At 38.2% G+C, this 15717-nt stretch overlaps 2 protein-coding genes across 3 annotated transcripts; both read left to right on the forward strand.

Annotated features, from left to right (window-relative positions):
- Window positions 1-3674: 3674 nt before the first annotated feature.
- Window positions 3675-4499, forward strand: LOC130798166 (uncharacterized). The gene is made up of 2 exons (XM_057661050.1): window positions 3675-3963; window positions 4043-4499. The coding sequence occupies exons 1-2, from the start codon at window positions 3679-3681 to the stop codon at window positions 4226-4228; spliced, it is 471 nt and encodes a 156-aa protein (XP_057517033.1). The 5' UTR covers window positions 3675-3678; the 3' UTR covers window positions 4229-4499.
- A 6395-nt stretch (window positions 4500-10894) lies between these two features.
- LOC130798168 (aspartic proteinase Asp1-like) lies at window positions 10895-14709 on the forward strand. 2 transcript variants are annotated; one of them, XM_057661052.1, is made up of 11 exons: window positions 10895-11021; window positions 11272-11329; window positions 11413-11659; window positions 12467-12584; window positions 12669-12895; window positions 13265-13489; window positions 13604-13742; window positions 13819-14013; window positions 14090-14162; window positions 14246-14333; window positions 14419-14709. In XM_057661052.1, the coding sequence occupies exons 3-11, from the start codon at window positions 11478-11480 to the stop codon at window positions 14483-14485; spliced, it is 1314 nt and encodes a 437-aa protein (XP_057517035.1). In that variant the 5' UTR covers window positions 10895-11021; window positions 11272-11329; window positions 11413-11477; the 3' UTR covers window positions 14486-14709. The 2 variants fall into 2 exon arrangements, with proteins under 2 accessions (XP_057517035.1, XP_057517034.1); XM_057661051.1 differs by lacking the exon at window positions 10895-11021 and having other exon boundaries at window positions 11031-11329.
- The last annotated feature ends 1008 nt before the right edge of the window (window positions 14710-15717 follow it).

The following is a 15717-nucleotide window of genomic DNA, read 5'->3' on the forward strand; positions in this document are numbered from 1 at the left end:
TTTAGAGTTATATGTAGAAGAGGTACCCCTAGGGAATGAAGATATCAATGTTGTGGAAACAAATGCATTCATGAATATAACTTCTTCTGCTCCTTCTCATACGCCCTTCCCTACCCAAGAAACCCAAAATCCCTTTATGTCATCTTCCTCTTATCCTACTAATGAACGCAGTCAACTTCAATTTCAAGTCTTAAATGATGATACTTTTAACTTAGAAGATACAAATGAGCCTTGGGATGATGTTAATAGTGAGAGTAATGAATTCGTTGAAGCTCCTTCTGAGGACGATGTGGGTGTTGACGAGGAGGCTCTAGCTAATGACATGACGTTAAGAAACATTCCAACAATCGTAGCTCCTACACCCTATGCACTGGTTCCCCCTCTAGATGAACGCATTGAGGACAACTCTTGGAGGTCTTGGGATTGTGATACAACCTACACCGACGAAGGAGAGTTTCAAAAGGGTATGATGTTTGATAACAAGGATGCCTTGTTGGACGCGGTTAGATTGTATCATATTCGTAGGAACGTTGAGTACCGAACTGAGACTTCAAATCAAACCGTGCTCACGTTGAAGTGTAAGAGAGGGTGTGGTTGGAGGCTTAGGGCTAGGAATAACTCTTATTCACCATCATGGGAGATTGTTACATATAAAGGGAAGCATGGGGGTTGTGTAAAAAACTGAAAATGTGTCAGCTGGACACATTCATTTGACATCTTCTGTGATTAACAATCTTATTAGAAGTTGTGTTGCTCAAGACCCATCAATTAAGGTCTCTGTCGTGCGTCAAATGGTAAAAGACCAATTTGGTGTCGAAGTGACCTATAAGCGGGCATAGTGTGCTAAACAGCAAGCCCTTCTCTCCATCTATGGTACATGGGAAGATTCTTATCCTCTTCTTCCACGATTCTTGAAGGCACTGCAAGTTTCAAAACCCGGAACCGTAGTTGAGTGGTTCTTGAAGGAAGATAATGATGTCGGTGTGTATGTCCGTCCTAGTATTAGAACTTTCCAATGCGTGTTTTGGGCTTTCCAACCTAGTATTGAGGGATTCAAGTATTGCAAACCCCTTATTGCCATTGACGGAACACATTTGTATGGTAAGTATCGTCATACGTTGTTGACTGCGATTGCCCAAGATGGGAACAAGGGAATCTTCCCGCTTACCTTTGCTTTGGTCGAAAATGAATGCATAGCCGCGTAGTCTTGGTTTATGGTGTGTGTTCGTAAGCATGTGATGCATAGTCCAGGGTTATGCGTTATTTCCGATAGACATGCGGGCATTCAAGCAACCATGGAGGATCTGGAATGGCAACCTCCGAATGCCCATCATAGGTTTTGCTTGCGACATTTGTTAAGTAACTTCAACCGTCAAATGGGTAATGTGAAGTTGAAGAAGATGTTTGGACGGACTGCAGAGCAAAGACAACCACATAAGGTGATCGAGGGATTGAAGGCCATTGGTGGTGCTAATCGAGAGGCTCTTTTTTGGATTGATCAAGTTGGTGATATGTGTAAATGGTCAATATGTCATGATGGAGGGTATAGGTATGGTGTTACTAATGCCAACTTAGCCGAAGTGTTCAATAACGTGATGAAGGGTATACGTTTCTTGCCCATAACTACTCTTGTGGAGTTCACCTTCTATCGTGTAAATGATTACTTTGTTAAGAGACGCGAGAATGCGAACGCGTGGCTAATAGGGGGAAATAAATACACTTCACACGCCACTAGGATTATCATCCGTAACACCGAGAAGGCAAACTACCATGAGATCGTCGCATTTGACTACAGACGAGGCCTTTTCCATGTTAAGACTGGACGTGGTAATAGAGGATCTGACAAGGGTGGTAAAATACAAAGTGTAGATATGAGAGAGATGAAATGCACTTGTAACAAACCCTCCATATATCACTTACCATGTTCTCATGTTCTTGTCGTATGTATTAAACGACACTTATCCTATGAGCATTTTGTGGACTCCTGCTACACGACCCAGAGCTATGTTAACACATATGAATCCATATTCTTGCCGTTGATTGATAAGAGGTCATGGCCTCAATACACCGGTGTTGAGGTGCTACACGATCCAGATCACATTCGTGGATTAGGAAGACCTAAGTCCAGAAGGATCACGAACAAAATGGACAAAGGATTGCGGAGACGCAACGCTTGTCGACGGTGTGGTAGTGACGGTCACAACACTTGAACTTGCACGTCAAGGTAAACAGTACCTGTATTTGAGTATATAAACGTAAATATTATCAAACAAATAAATAACATAAGTAAACAATTTGAGTACTTCTTAATTATTTTTACAATACATAACGCTTAGTTATTGTTGAATTGTAGCAGAGATGGATCCAGCAGCTCCAGGCCCTCTTGACCCTAGTGTCCTTACGATGCAGGCGAATCATAGGAGCAGTGTGCTATGGGATGTACAGGTTATTGAACTTACCCTTTTTGAATTTAGTACTTCATAATACTTTAACTTGAAGCTAACATAATATTTGAATTTAGGTGTCCGACACGGAGACCATATACACCAGGCATCCCGATTCAGCTCCGTGGGCGATTGACGCACGGATCGTCCCGTACCTTCAGCTTGCAAGGTTGCATGACTTCCACCTGATCGCGTACGGGAGAGTCGATCGGGCGCTAGTCATGGCTTTAGTCGAGCGGTGGCACCAGGAGACTCTTACCTTCCACCTACCTATAGGTGAGGCTACCGTCACATTACTTGACGTAGCTGTGCTTACACGGCTTCCCATCGAGGGACATTGCCGTGTGCATCGATGGACACCAATTCGAAAGCTGGCAAGACAAAGTCCATAGACTATTAGGAGTCCGACCTCCGGCAGAGGTAACCAAAGGGAGTAGCCTGCGCGTAACATGGCTTGCACAAAACTTCTCGCACCTCCCTGAAGGTGCTGATGACGCCACCGTGAAGAGATACGCTAGGGCGTATCTCTTTTATCTGATTGGTGCTGTCTTGTTCTCCGACAAGACTGGCAACCGGGTACAACTATTGTACTTGACGTTGCTTGATGCGCATGGGAGGTCATCTCCGGGTACAGCTGGGGTTCGGCAGCCCTAGCGTATCTGTACAGGAGACTTTGTGAAGCTTCACGGAAAAACGTGAAGGAGATTGCTGGGCCCCTGATTATTCTGCAGGTAATACTAAGTTTACATGTTACCGTTTCGTTTCATTTATTATATAATTTTGTGTTTCTTTTACTTACTTATAATGGTAATTCATAGCTTTGAGCGTGGGAGCATGTTCTCATTGGTCAACCGATGAGGAGTGTGGGACGTGGTGCATTTGCGACACCAGTGCTTCCTCCCCCGCATGTGCCATATGGATCGCGGTGTTCCTTTGAAAGATAAACAAGACCCACACTGGATCGGGCGTGGGGTTCTACCGCGATCAACTCGATCTACTACGAGCTGACCAGGTAACAACTTCACTACAACTTATTTTGTAACTATCACATTGCGTAATTTATTAATCGAATTTTCACGTTTAGTTTCGATGGGACCCTTACCCCGCTGAGGCATACGCTGCATTGCCTCAGGACTCGGGCATATTGTCAGGGGCGTGGAGAGCATCTATACCTCTGATCTGCTTCGACATAGTCAAAGTGCATCTCCCGGAGCGCGTACTGCGCCAATTTGGGATGGGACAGGGCATCCCACCGCCATGTGACACAGAGGCGGAGCTCCACCACTCTCGCAAGGGTTGGGATCCCAAGAACTGGCTGGAGGTCAACTGGCGCCATGTCACTCGTTGGGAGCACAGGCTAGAGCTGCTGGCCCAAGGTGCGCCGATCGACGCTGCAGGCGCACCTACTACGGTGGATTACATGCCGTGGTTCCTCTCCATCAATCGTCGATGGATGACACCACGAGGTATCATGGCGACAGCCCAGTACGCTCTCGCAGCACCGACGATGACACACTTTGTAAGTATTCTGCAACATTCATTATTATCCATTGAACTTACACGTTATACATTTCATTAATACTTAAGTATTACTGCAGGCACAAGGCATTGCATCAGTCATCAGCTCCTCCCAAGAGGAGCCCGTACGGGACATTGCCCAAGGCATACTCCTAGGCACGCAGTTTCAACACTTTATTCCGGAAGTGACTGCGCCCCACACCACTACGTACGAGTACGGGTCATCTCCTCATCACCCGACGTTCATCTTGAGGAGGTTGACTTAACGTGCCCGGACTATGGTGCCGGGTCCTCACAGGGTGCCACATCATCACATTATCAATCACCTCCCCTATCCGAGCGTCATGCGACGGCCTCTTACTATCGTAGGAGGCGTCGTAAACCGTCACAGTTAGACAGAGTACAGGAGGAGGATTAACATTAGAATACTGTTTGTATATATTGAACATTTGTACATACTCAATATTTGTAACATTTGGTCTTTTGTGTGTAAATTGTAACATATATGTAGATGTAAATATTTTTATCGTATTATCACACATTTATTATGAATGAAATGATGTTAAGTACTTAGACTTTTCGGCGATGAATCATTCCGCCAAGAATGCAGTATGAATTTAATAAAAAACAAACAGACAATCATATTCAAATAAGGATGTTGCTATCGAACATTCAACACAATTTCAATTATGTTCAACAAATCCATATCAAATTACATACTTCATTCGTTAAGTTAAACTACCGTCGCTAACTAAGAAGGCTTCTTAAACTTTCTCATAATCCTTTCAGTCTCTTCTTTCCTATGTGCCATATCATCCATTTGTCTCTTTAGATTAAATACCTCATCTTTAAACTATTTTTTTCCTTTTCAAGCCGTATTATTAAGACTTTCTGCCATTTTGTACCCTCCGGAACAATCCATTTAAAGTATGTGCATCCTAATCCGTCAACCAAGTAGAAAGGGCAAGCAACAAATTCACACCCTGGATCGAAGTCGCTCCAATCTGTATTAATCTCAACTTCATAACCACAATCACAAAGCTCTTCAATACAATGCTCCTTTGACATCTACATAATACATATAATATAGAAATGTAAGTGAACTTTCAAAAATAATATTAACATTTATAAATTGAGAGTAAAACTAACATAATATCTTATGTTACCTTTAAAAATTGATTGAAAAGAAGAAGAATGATGTAGAATGGATATAATGAAGTATGGGAAATGATGAATCTATTTATAGAACATCATTACAACGGCTATTTTCAAGTTCCTAACGACTATTTTTCTAATTAACAACGGCTACTTTAGTTCATAAAAAAAAATAATTGGCTAATGTCGCTGTCAGTAACAGCGACTTAAGGAGTTGACTCAACTCCTAAAATCGCTGTTACTAACAGCGACTTTAGTCTTTTATTTATTTATTTATTTATTTTCTCTTTCGCTGTTACTAACAGCGACTTAACCCGAGGCTAGGCTTGGATATACGGACGCTTATTTTAGGAAATAAGTTTTCACGAAGCTTATTTTTGGAATTAAATTGTTAAATAATCTTATTTTTTTCAAATTTTCTTTTATTGTTTGACTGGGAGACTTATGTGTTTCCGCGTTGTTTCATCAACATTCTGAATTTCTTGCTCTCTAAATTCTCATTTCACCTTATAATTTATAGAAAATTTGAAATAAATGAGATTATTTATCTACTTAATTCCAAATATAAGATTCGGGAAAACTTATGTCCCAAAATAAGCTTCCGTACGTCCAAGCCTAGCCTCGGGTAAGTCGCTGTTACTAACAACGAATAAGGGGAAAAAAAAATTAAAAAGTTGAAAGTAGTCAACTCCTTAAGTCGCTGTTACTAACAGCGACTATCAGGTTATTACTTTTCCAGACATCTTCTTCCTCAGTTCATTTCGCGTTTTTGTTTTTCGTTTGCAATCCCTACGAAACTTCTCCTTCTTCATTCCAACCTTTTAAGAAATTTCAATCCTTCAACTAAAGTCATAAAATTTCAAGTTTGTACCAGTAATTAGTGTTGTAGTCTTCCTAGATCGACCTAAGGTAATTTTTTTGTGTTTTTTTTTTCAATATTCGAAAAATTAGGGTTTGTTGTGTTTTAATCAACTTTCACATTAATGTAGGTTGACAAGCTTGCAATTAAGTAATTCTTCTTGATCTACAGCTAATTGAGGTTCGTTTTTATTATAAATTTTTTCATTTGGTGGTGATTTTAAACTGTATGTCTTGTATAGTGGACATTTGCACTTGAGCTCTACGATTATGTCAAATGTAGTTGTTATTTACATTGATCCTCATTTTTAAAAGTTTGTTCCAGAATTTGTTGTTGAATGTAAAATGTATAGTGGTCATATATTTATGAACTCGATGGTGATGTTGATTTTTTATGTGTTGTTGTAGAAATGGCTTCATTTCGTGTGACTGTTGTATGCTTTTGGAATGGTTCAATTCGATCAACTAGTAACAATGTTAAGTATGTTGGGGGAAAACGTAAACTGTTTGCATGCAACTCATACATGGATTTGAATGAATTTAAACATTTTATATGCTCTAGGATTGGCATTGACACTACAAGAAGTACTGTTAATTTAAGTTTTAAATACAATCTGAGTGGAGATTTGTTAGCTTTTCCGGTTGAGGATGAGGAGGCTATAGATGCAATGTGGGAGTATTCAAGGTCTACCCCTAGTCCTTCTTTAGAGTTATATGTAGAAGAGGTACCCCTAGGGAACGAAGATGTGAACGTTGTGGAAATAAATGCATTTATGAATATAACTTCTTCTGCCCCTTCTCATACGCCCTTCCCTACCCAAGAAACCGAAAATCCCTTTATTCCATCTTCCTCTTATCCTTGTAATGAACCCAATCAAGTTCAATTTCAAGTGTCAAATGATGTTACTTTTAACTTACAAGATACAAATGAGCCTTCGAATGATGTTAATAGTGAGAGTAATGAATTCGTTGAGGCTCCTTCTGAGGACGATATGGGTGTTGACGAGGAGGCTCTAGCTAATGACATGACCTTAGGAAACATTCCCACAATCGTTGCTTCTACACCCTATGCACTGGTTCCCCCTCTAGATGAACACTTTGAGGACAAATCTTGGAGGTCTTGGGATTGTGATACAACCTACACCGACGAAGGAGAGTTTCAAAAGGGTATGATGTTTGACAACAAGGATGCCTTGTTGGACGCTGTTAGATTGTATCATATTCGTAGGAACGTTGAGTACCGAACTGAGACTTCAAATCAAACCGTGCTCACGTTGAAGTGTAAGAGAGGGTGTGGTTGGAGGCTTAGGGCTAGGAAGAGCTCTTATTCACCGTCATGGGAGATTATTACTTATAAAGGGAAGCATGGGGGTTGTGTTTTAAGTACTGAAAACGTGTCAGCTGGGCACATTCATTTGACATATTCCGTGATTAACAATCGTATTAGAAATTGTGTTGCTCAAGACCCATCAATTAAGGTTTCTATTGTCCGTCAAATGGTGAAAGACCAATTCGGTGTCGAAGTGACCTATAAGCGGGCATGGTGTGCTAAACAGCAAGCCCTTCTCTCCATCTATGGTACGTGGGAAGATTCTTATCCTCTTCTTCCACGCTTCCTGAAGGCACTGCAAATTTCAAACCCCGGTACCGTAGTTGAGTGGTTCTTTAAGGAAGATAATGATGTCAGTGTGTATGTCCGTCCTAGTATTAGAACTTTCCAACGCGTGTTTTAGGCTTTCCAACCTAGTATTGAGGGATTCAAGTATTGCAAACCCGTTATTGCCATTGACGGAACACATTTGTATGGTAAGTATCGCCATACGTTGTTGACTGCGATTGCCCAAGATGGGAACAAGGGAATATTCCCGCTTGCCTTTGCTTTGGTCGAAAAAGAATGCATAGCCGCGTGGTCTTGGTTTATGGGCTGTGTTCGTAAGCATGTGATGCATAGTCTAGGGTTATGCGTTATTTCCGATAGGCATGCGGGCATTCTAGCAACCATGGAGGAGCCGGAATGGCAACCTCCAAACGCCCATCATAGGTTTTGCTTGCGGCATTTGTTAAGCAACTTCAATCGTCAAATGGGTAATATGAATTTGAAGAAAATGTATGGTAGGACTGCAGAGCAAAGACAACCCAATAAAGTCGTCGAGGGATTGAAGGCCATTGGTGTTGCTAATCGTGAAGCACTTTTTTGGATTGATCAAGTTGGTTATATGTCTAAATGGTCAATATGTCACGATGAAGGGTATAGGTATGGTGTTACTAATACGAACTTGGCCGAAGTATTCAATAACGTGATGAAGGGTGTGCGTTTCTTGCCTATAACCACTCTTGTGGAGTTTACCTTCTATCGTGTTAATGATTATTTTGTAAAAAGACGCGAGAACGCAAACGCGTTGTTAATTGGGGGAAACAAGTACACTTCACACGCCACTAGAATTATCACCCGTAACACCGAGAAGGCAAACTACCATGAGATCATCGCATTTGACTACAGACGAGGCCTTTTCCAAGTTAAGACTGGGCGTGGTAATGGAGGATCGGGCAAGGGTGGTAAAATACAAAGTGTCGATATGAGCGAGATGAAATGCACTTGTAACAAAACGTCCGTATTTCACTTACCTTGTTCTCATGTTCTTGCCGTTTGCATTAAACGACACTTATCCTATGAGCGTTTTGTGGACTCCTGCTACAAGACCCAGAGCTATGTTAACACGTATGAATGCATATTCTTGCCGTTAGTTGATAAGAGGGCATGGCCTCAATACACCGGTGTTGAGGTGTTACACGATCCAGATCACATTCGTGGATTAGGAAGACCTAAGTCCAGGAGGATCGCGAACGAAATGGACGAAGGATCGCGGAGACGCAACGCTTGTCGACGGTCATAACACTAGAACTTGCACGTCAAGGTAAATAGTATCTATATTTGAGTATATAAACGTAAAGATTATGAAACAAACAAATAAACATTTTCAGTACTTCTTAATTATTTTTAGATTACATAAGGCTTACTTATTATTTAATTGCAGGAGAGATGGATCCAGCAGCTCTAGGCCCTCTCGACCCTAGTGTCCTTACGATGCAGGTGAATCATAGGAGCAGTGTGCTATGGGATGTACAGGTCATTGAGCTTACCCCTTTTGAAATTATTACTTTATAATACTTTAAATTAAATCTAACGTAATATTTTGATTTAGGTGTCCGATACGGAAACCATATACACCAGGCATCCCGATTCAGCTCCGTGGGCGATTGACTCACGGATCGTCCCGTACCTTCAGCTTGCGAGGTTGCATGACTTCCACCTGATCGCGTACGGGAGAGTCGATCGGGCGCTAGTCACGGCTTTAGTCGAGCGGTGGCGCCAGGAGACTCATACCTTCCACCTACCTATAGGTGAGGCTACCGTCACGTTACTTGACGTAGCTGTGCTTACACGGCTTCCCATCGAGGGACATGCCGTGTGCATCGATGCACGCCAATTCGAAAGCTGGCAAGACAAAGTCCAAAGACTATTAGGAGTCCGACCTCCGGCTGAGGTAACCAAAGGGAGTAGCCTGCGCGTTACATGGCTTGCACAAAACTTCTCGCAACTCCCTGAAGGTGCTGATGACGCCACGGTGTCGGGTCCTCACAGGGTGCCACATTATCACACTATCAATCCCCTCCCCTACCCGAGCGTCATGCGACTGCATCTTACTATCGTAGGAGGCGTCGTAAACCGTCACAATTAGACAGGGTACAGGAGGAGGATTAGCATTACAATAGTTTTGTAATTATTGAACATTTGTACATACTCATTTGTAACTGTTGGTCTTTTGTGTGTAAATTGTAACATATATGTAGATGTATATATTTTTACCGTAGTACCACACGTTTTTTATGAGTGAATTGATGTTAACTACTCAGACTTTTGGGCGATGAATCATTCCACGAACAATGCAGCATGAATTTAATCAAAAACAAACATACAATCATATTCAAATAAGGATGTTGCTATCCAACATTCAACACAATTTCAAGCAAGTTCAACAAATCCAAATCCAATTATATACTTCATGCATTAAGTTAAACTAGCGTCCGTAACTAAGAAGGCTTATTTAACTTTCTCATAATTCTTTCAGTCTCTTCTTTCCTATGTGCCATATCATCCATTTGTCTCTTTAGATTAAATACCTTATCTTTAAGCTCTTGTTTTTCCTTCTCAAGCCGTATTATTAAGTCTCTCTGCCATTTTGTACCCTCCGGAGCAATCCAGCGAAAGTATGTGCATCCTAATCCGTCAGCCAAGTAGAAAGGGCAAGCAACAAATTCACGCCTTGGATCGAAGTCGCTCCAATCAGTATTAATCTCAACTTCATAACCACAATCACAAAGCTCTTCAATACAATGCGCCTTTGACATCTACATAATACATATAATATAGTAACGTTAGTGAACTTTCAAAAATAATATTTACATTTACAATAATAAAACTAACAGAATACCTTATGTTAACTTTAACAATTGATTGAAAAAAAGAAGAATGATGTAGAATGGATAAAATGAAGTATGAGAAATGAAGGACCTATTTATACAACAACATTACAATGGCTATTTTCACATTTCTAACGGCTATTTTTCTAATTAACAACGGCTAGTTTAGTTTTTAAATTAAAAAAAAAAAATAAAAACCTGATAGTCGCTGTTAGTAACAGCGACTTTCAACTTTTTAATTTTTTTTCCCCTTTATTCGCTGTTAGTAACAGCGACTTACCCGAGGCTAAACTTGAACATACGGAAGCTTATTTTGGGACATAAATTTTCCCGAATCTTATATTTGAAATTAAGTAGATAAATAATCTCATTTATTTCAAATTTTCTAATTTATACTCCTATTTATATTTATTTCTCTATAACCCATTTCTCTGCAGATTCTCCGTTTTTGGATTTGCTCATCAATTAACTTCTGTTTTCTAAGTTTCTTGGAAAGAATAAACTAACCATTTATCCATATTTTTCAGACATCATTTTTCAGTTACTCATTATTCAATTGCACAGGTAATTTATTGGCTTCTTTTCTTTCTTCTTTTACCTTTTAGGTCTTCTACTTCTAGACTTTATTCGGCACGTTGGGACCAACATCTATTTTTCGCTTCTTAATTTAGATAGAAAAAGATTGTATATTTGATTAGGGACTGTACTGATTTTCTGTTTATTTTTCTGGGTTTTTAAAATTGATATTGATATGATTATATTACGGTTTACCCTCGATTGATTGCACTCCTTCAATCTCTTATAAAATGTACAGTGTCCAGAATTTGATTCCTTTTTGAATCCAGTTGGTTTATTGTCCAGAACAATTTGAGGTAATTTGCTAATACAAGTATATATTATGCTTAATTTATGATTTTTTGATGATCAATATTGAATTATTTGAAACTTTGTACAGGTGAAAAGGGTTTGGATTATTTGCTACTTGGAACCAAATCTTTCCTTTTGATCAACCACAAAAACATGAGAAGATTATGGGCAACAAAAGAAGTGGCTTTCTCGTTGATTCAGCTGTTTTTGTTTTCTGCTGCTGCATTTTTGCAAGGTAGTTTATGTGAGCCTCAGAACTCCCAGAATCGCCGTGGAATCCATAATTTGGACTATAATGCTGTTTTTCGTGTTCAAGGAAACGTTTATCCTGATGGGTATCTTCTCTTTTTCATAATCTTTGTGTTTTACCGGTTTTTATTCATTTTTTGATCAGTCTAAATATCTGTTGTGTTGTTTATTGAGGTATGTTTTATATATGTTATACTTGTAAGATTAGTGTCTGTCTCACACATGATGTTTGGTATCAAGGTTCAATCGGAACAACATATTTGTTTATGACATCGGACCCTAAATCCCAACCAAGGAGGAGCCACTTAATGATATTAGCGTAATAAAATGCTGTTGAAATGTTGTTACTGTTAACTGTTAAGTTGTACTTCTATCTCTTAACTAAGTGTTCAATACAATATCTTAAGGAGATAGCTGTTCGTGTCATAGATGGATCTTGGTTTTGCTTATGCTTGATGACTTTGATCTCCTTTTGATTCTAGGTGATTATGTTGTTTGACTTATTTTCCAGATGAACCTTCCCAGCCCTTTCCATTTATTTATGTAGAATCTATAGTTTCTTAAATGAGAGATATCTAAACTTTGTTTAGTCTTTTTTTAAACTAATATCTTGCCTTTTGTTGATGAACTTCCTATCTTTTTCACTTTCTACCGTTAGTTTCCTTAATCCTTATGATGCACAAGATAGACGCAAAAGGAAAATAAATGCCATTTGCTTCATGAAATAATGGTTTTTATCTATTTGTTTTTTTAAAGTGTTGGTGTATATCCTAGATCATGCAAATTGAATTTTATACATTGACTTTAGTCCTTCATTTGTTTTTTGCTGCAGTTTTACATTTTAGATTAGACTATTATTAGACATTTATACTTAAAATTAATTTTATTTGTAGGTACTTTTACACTACCTTGAATATTGGTGAACCTCCTAAACCCTATCATCTTGATATTGATACGGGAAGCGATCTAACTTGGGTTCATTGTGATGCTCCTTGCATTAATTGCCCTAAGGTACTTCTTCTGCGAAACATATCCGTATAATTTGTCTCTTTATCCCGTAGATATTGAAGTATTATGTTTTGCTTTTTGTCGCAGAGCCCACATGATCCTTATAAACCTGCGAATAATGCTCTTTCATGTCATGATTCCTTGTGTACGTTTTTGCAACATCCTCCAAATTATCCGTGTCACAATCCTAGTGATCAATGTGACTATGAAATTGAGTATGCTGATCATGGTTCATCTATTGGCGTACTAGTGAAAGACTTTTTCCGCCTTCAAGTCTTAAATGGTTTTGTTGCACGTGCTTCTTTAGCTTTTGGGTTTGTACTTCTTTTTTGTGGTTTTGAACTATAATTTGAACACACACGTTATGCATGACGCAACCTTCCAATATGTCAAATAAGGATTTCTTTCCATTCCGAAATAAGTGTTATTTAGGAAAATTCGATTTACATTAATTGTTGTTTTGGATTGTTTTTCATTTGAAAATTCCATTTGAGAGTTCCAAAATAAGGGTTTATAATGCGATGCTTGGCTTGTTTTTCCTCGACTTATTATTCATATTACTTGTTTTGGATTGAATAAATATGCTCAAGTAGATTCATTCCTTACTTTTAAAGAAGGCACTATCTTGTTTTGGAGTTAGTACAGACATAACTCATAGTCTGATACCATGATTGTTTCTTCAGTTGTGGCTATGATCAAGACATTTCCGGTTCACCCCCTTTCGTAGATGGAGTTCTTGGTTTGGCAAATGGAAAATCTAGTCTTTTGTCTCAACTTCATGAACTGAAAGTGATGAAGAATGTGTTTGGCCATTGTTTAAGTGTCCAGGGAGGAGGGTATCTTTTCTTTGGCGATAAACTAGTATCAAAAGATACCGTTTGGGTACCTATGTTGAAACAACAAATTGAGTAAGATCTCTATTTTTTTTTGCCATATAGCAACGCATGCTATATTGACGAAGCTTCTAATTTTTCGTGTATGCTCTTGATGTTTATTTAAATTTATAACATGATTTATTGTAGGAACTATTATTCAATAGGACCAGCAGATCTGCTTTTTAACGGGAAAAATGTTGTCAAGAATGGCCTTTCCTTTGTTCTTGACAGTGGAAGTACCTACACTTACCTTAATAGTCCAGTTTATGAAGCTGCCTTATCCATGGTAAGAAGTTTAGTATCTTAATTCACATGGAAACATTCTGCACACCGGTTCACTAACTCCTACATATTCGTTTCAGATAAAGAAAAATGTCGACTCAAAGAAATTAAAGGTTGTACACGAGGATAAAACCCTTCCCGTATGTTGGAAAGGTATTGAACCCTTCAAATCAATCAACGATGTCCAAATGTTTTTCAAGCCTTTAGCACTAAAATTCTCGAAGGTGAAGAATGCAGTGATAGAAATGTCACCAGAAGCCTATCTTGTTATTAATGTAAGTATTATTTTATTCATTTGTTCGTGTGATTTTGACAAAGTAGAGTCACTTAAGAGTCTTTCTTTTTGTTTAGCAATTTGGGAATGTATGCCTGGGAATTTTGGATGGTGGTGAAGCAGGTTTAGAAGATATCAATATTCTTGGAGGTTAGAAATCTAATTAAAGTCGCAATAAGCAATTGATTTTACTGCAGTTGATTTTCTATAAAATTATTTTTATTTATTTGCAGATATTTCGTTGTTAAATAAAATGATGATCTATGACAATGATAATTCTCGAATTGGATGGGCAACGGCAAAGTGTGATATGCTTCCAAAGTTGTGATCGCTCGTAATTTCTTATTCTTACTTTGGTTTGAACATCCCTTGTAGGGAAAATTTTACTTTCTTCTCTTTATAACAGCTTTGATCAAGATCAAGATACTGATACACATTTATACCGTGTGGAGCGCGATTATGATGAACTTTAACACGATCCTTGAATAATTGGTATGCATTATCAGCTTTGATCTTATTGGTGGTAAATAAGGTAAATAAAATTTTTACCCTAAATTATTGTGGCCAATGTAATCGCCTTGTCCAGAAAACCTTGTTGCAAAGGAATTATTGTAAGCTATACTCAACATTTTTTTTGGGTAAATTGTAAACTGGACATGATAATTTTGTATAAATATATGTGATGATTTTTCCAAAACTAGTTGTTGGACATGGCTTGGCTTGTATGCTTATTATTAAAATTTGCATGTTTTGTTTAAATTTGCACATGGCTTCTAAGTTCTAAGGCGGCAAATGACATGTATATGTAGCACCATTTTTATCTTCAAATACTTGTATTCGAGTGTAGATGCATCCAAATATATGTTAGTTTATTTTTGTGCTCATTTTTTTGACTCATTATTTATGCAAATGAACAAATGATCATATTTTTGGACACGATAAAAATTTAACGGTCTGTTTGATTAGTGGTACTAAATGGTGGTAATGGGAATAATTTATAGTGTAAAATTTCATGAAAAGTTTCATATTATTCCCATAGTTATAAAACCTTGATCACAAAAAAGTTTTTTGTTTACAAATTTTCATTATTATTCACCACCTAATACCACCTCTTCCAATGGTATTCCATTACCATCAAGGTAGGTAAGAGATTTTCAACTAAAATTATACTAGATTTTTATTCCCATTACCTCCGTTTATTACCACCTACCAAACGGACCGTAAGTGTTCATTTCATAAACGAGCACTAAATAAAATTTTATTTTTTTATTACATGTAGGCCGAAAATAGGAGAATTTTTGAAATACTTAAGAAAAAAAATAATTAAATAAATTAAGTTTTAAACTTATTCCAAAAATAAGCGTGAAATTCCCAAACTTGAGGTTTAGGTCTGTTCGCAGTTACTAACTGCGAACAGGTCAAAAAAGACAAAAATAGATGTTCCCACTTACTAACTGGGAAAATCTATTTTGTTCTGTTGCTGTTCGCAGTTACTAAATGCGAACAGAACAAAACAGGTCAAATAGTTGTTCGCAGTTAGTGAGTGCGAACAGCTATTTTGTCTTTTTTGACCTGTTCGCAGTTAGTAACTGCGAACAGCCCCAAACTTTAGGTTTGGAAATTTCACGCTTAGTTTTGGAATAAGTTTAAAACTTAGTTTATTTAATTAATTTTTTTTACTTAAGTATTTCAAATTTTCTAGAAA

This window comes from Amaranthus tricolor, chromosome 13 (genome assembly GCF_026212465.1).
Source record: "Amaranthus tricolor cultivar Red isolate AtriRed21 chromosome 13, ASM2621246v1, whole genome shotgun sequence".
Lineage (NCBI taxonomy): Eukaryota > Viridiplantae > Streptophyta > Magnoliopsida > Caryophyllales > Amaranthaceae > Amaranthus > Amaranthus tricolor.

Coding starts and splice junctions, on each gene's coding strand:
- LOC130798168 (XM_057661052.1), top strand. CDS start 11,478: ATGAGAAGATTATGGGCAACAAAAGAAGTGGCTTTCTCGTTGATTCAG. Junction 11,660..12,466: donor GGAAACGTTTATCCTGATGG/GTATCTTCTCTT, acceptor TTTTATTTGTAG/GTACTTTTACACTACCTTGA. Junction 13,490..13,603: donor ATGTTGAAACAACAAATTGA/GTAAGATCTCTA, acceptor GATTTATTGTAG/GAACTATTATTCAATAGGAC.
- LOC130798166 (XM_057661050.1), top strand. CDS start 3,679: ATGGGACAGGGCATCCCACCGCCATGTGACACAGAGGCGGAGCTCCAC. Junction 3,964..4,042: donor CACCGACGATGACACACTTT/GTAAGTATTCTG, acceptor GTATTACTGCAG/GCACAAGGCATTGCATCAGT.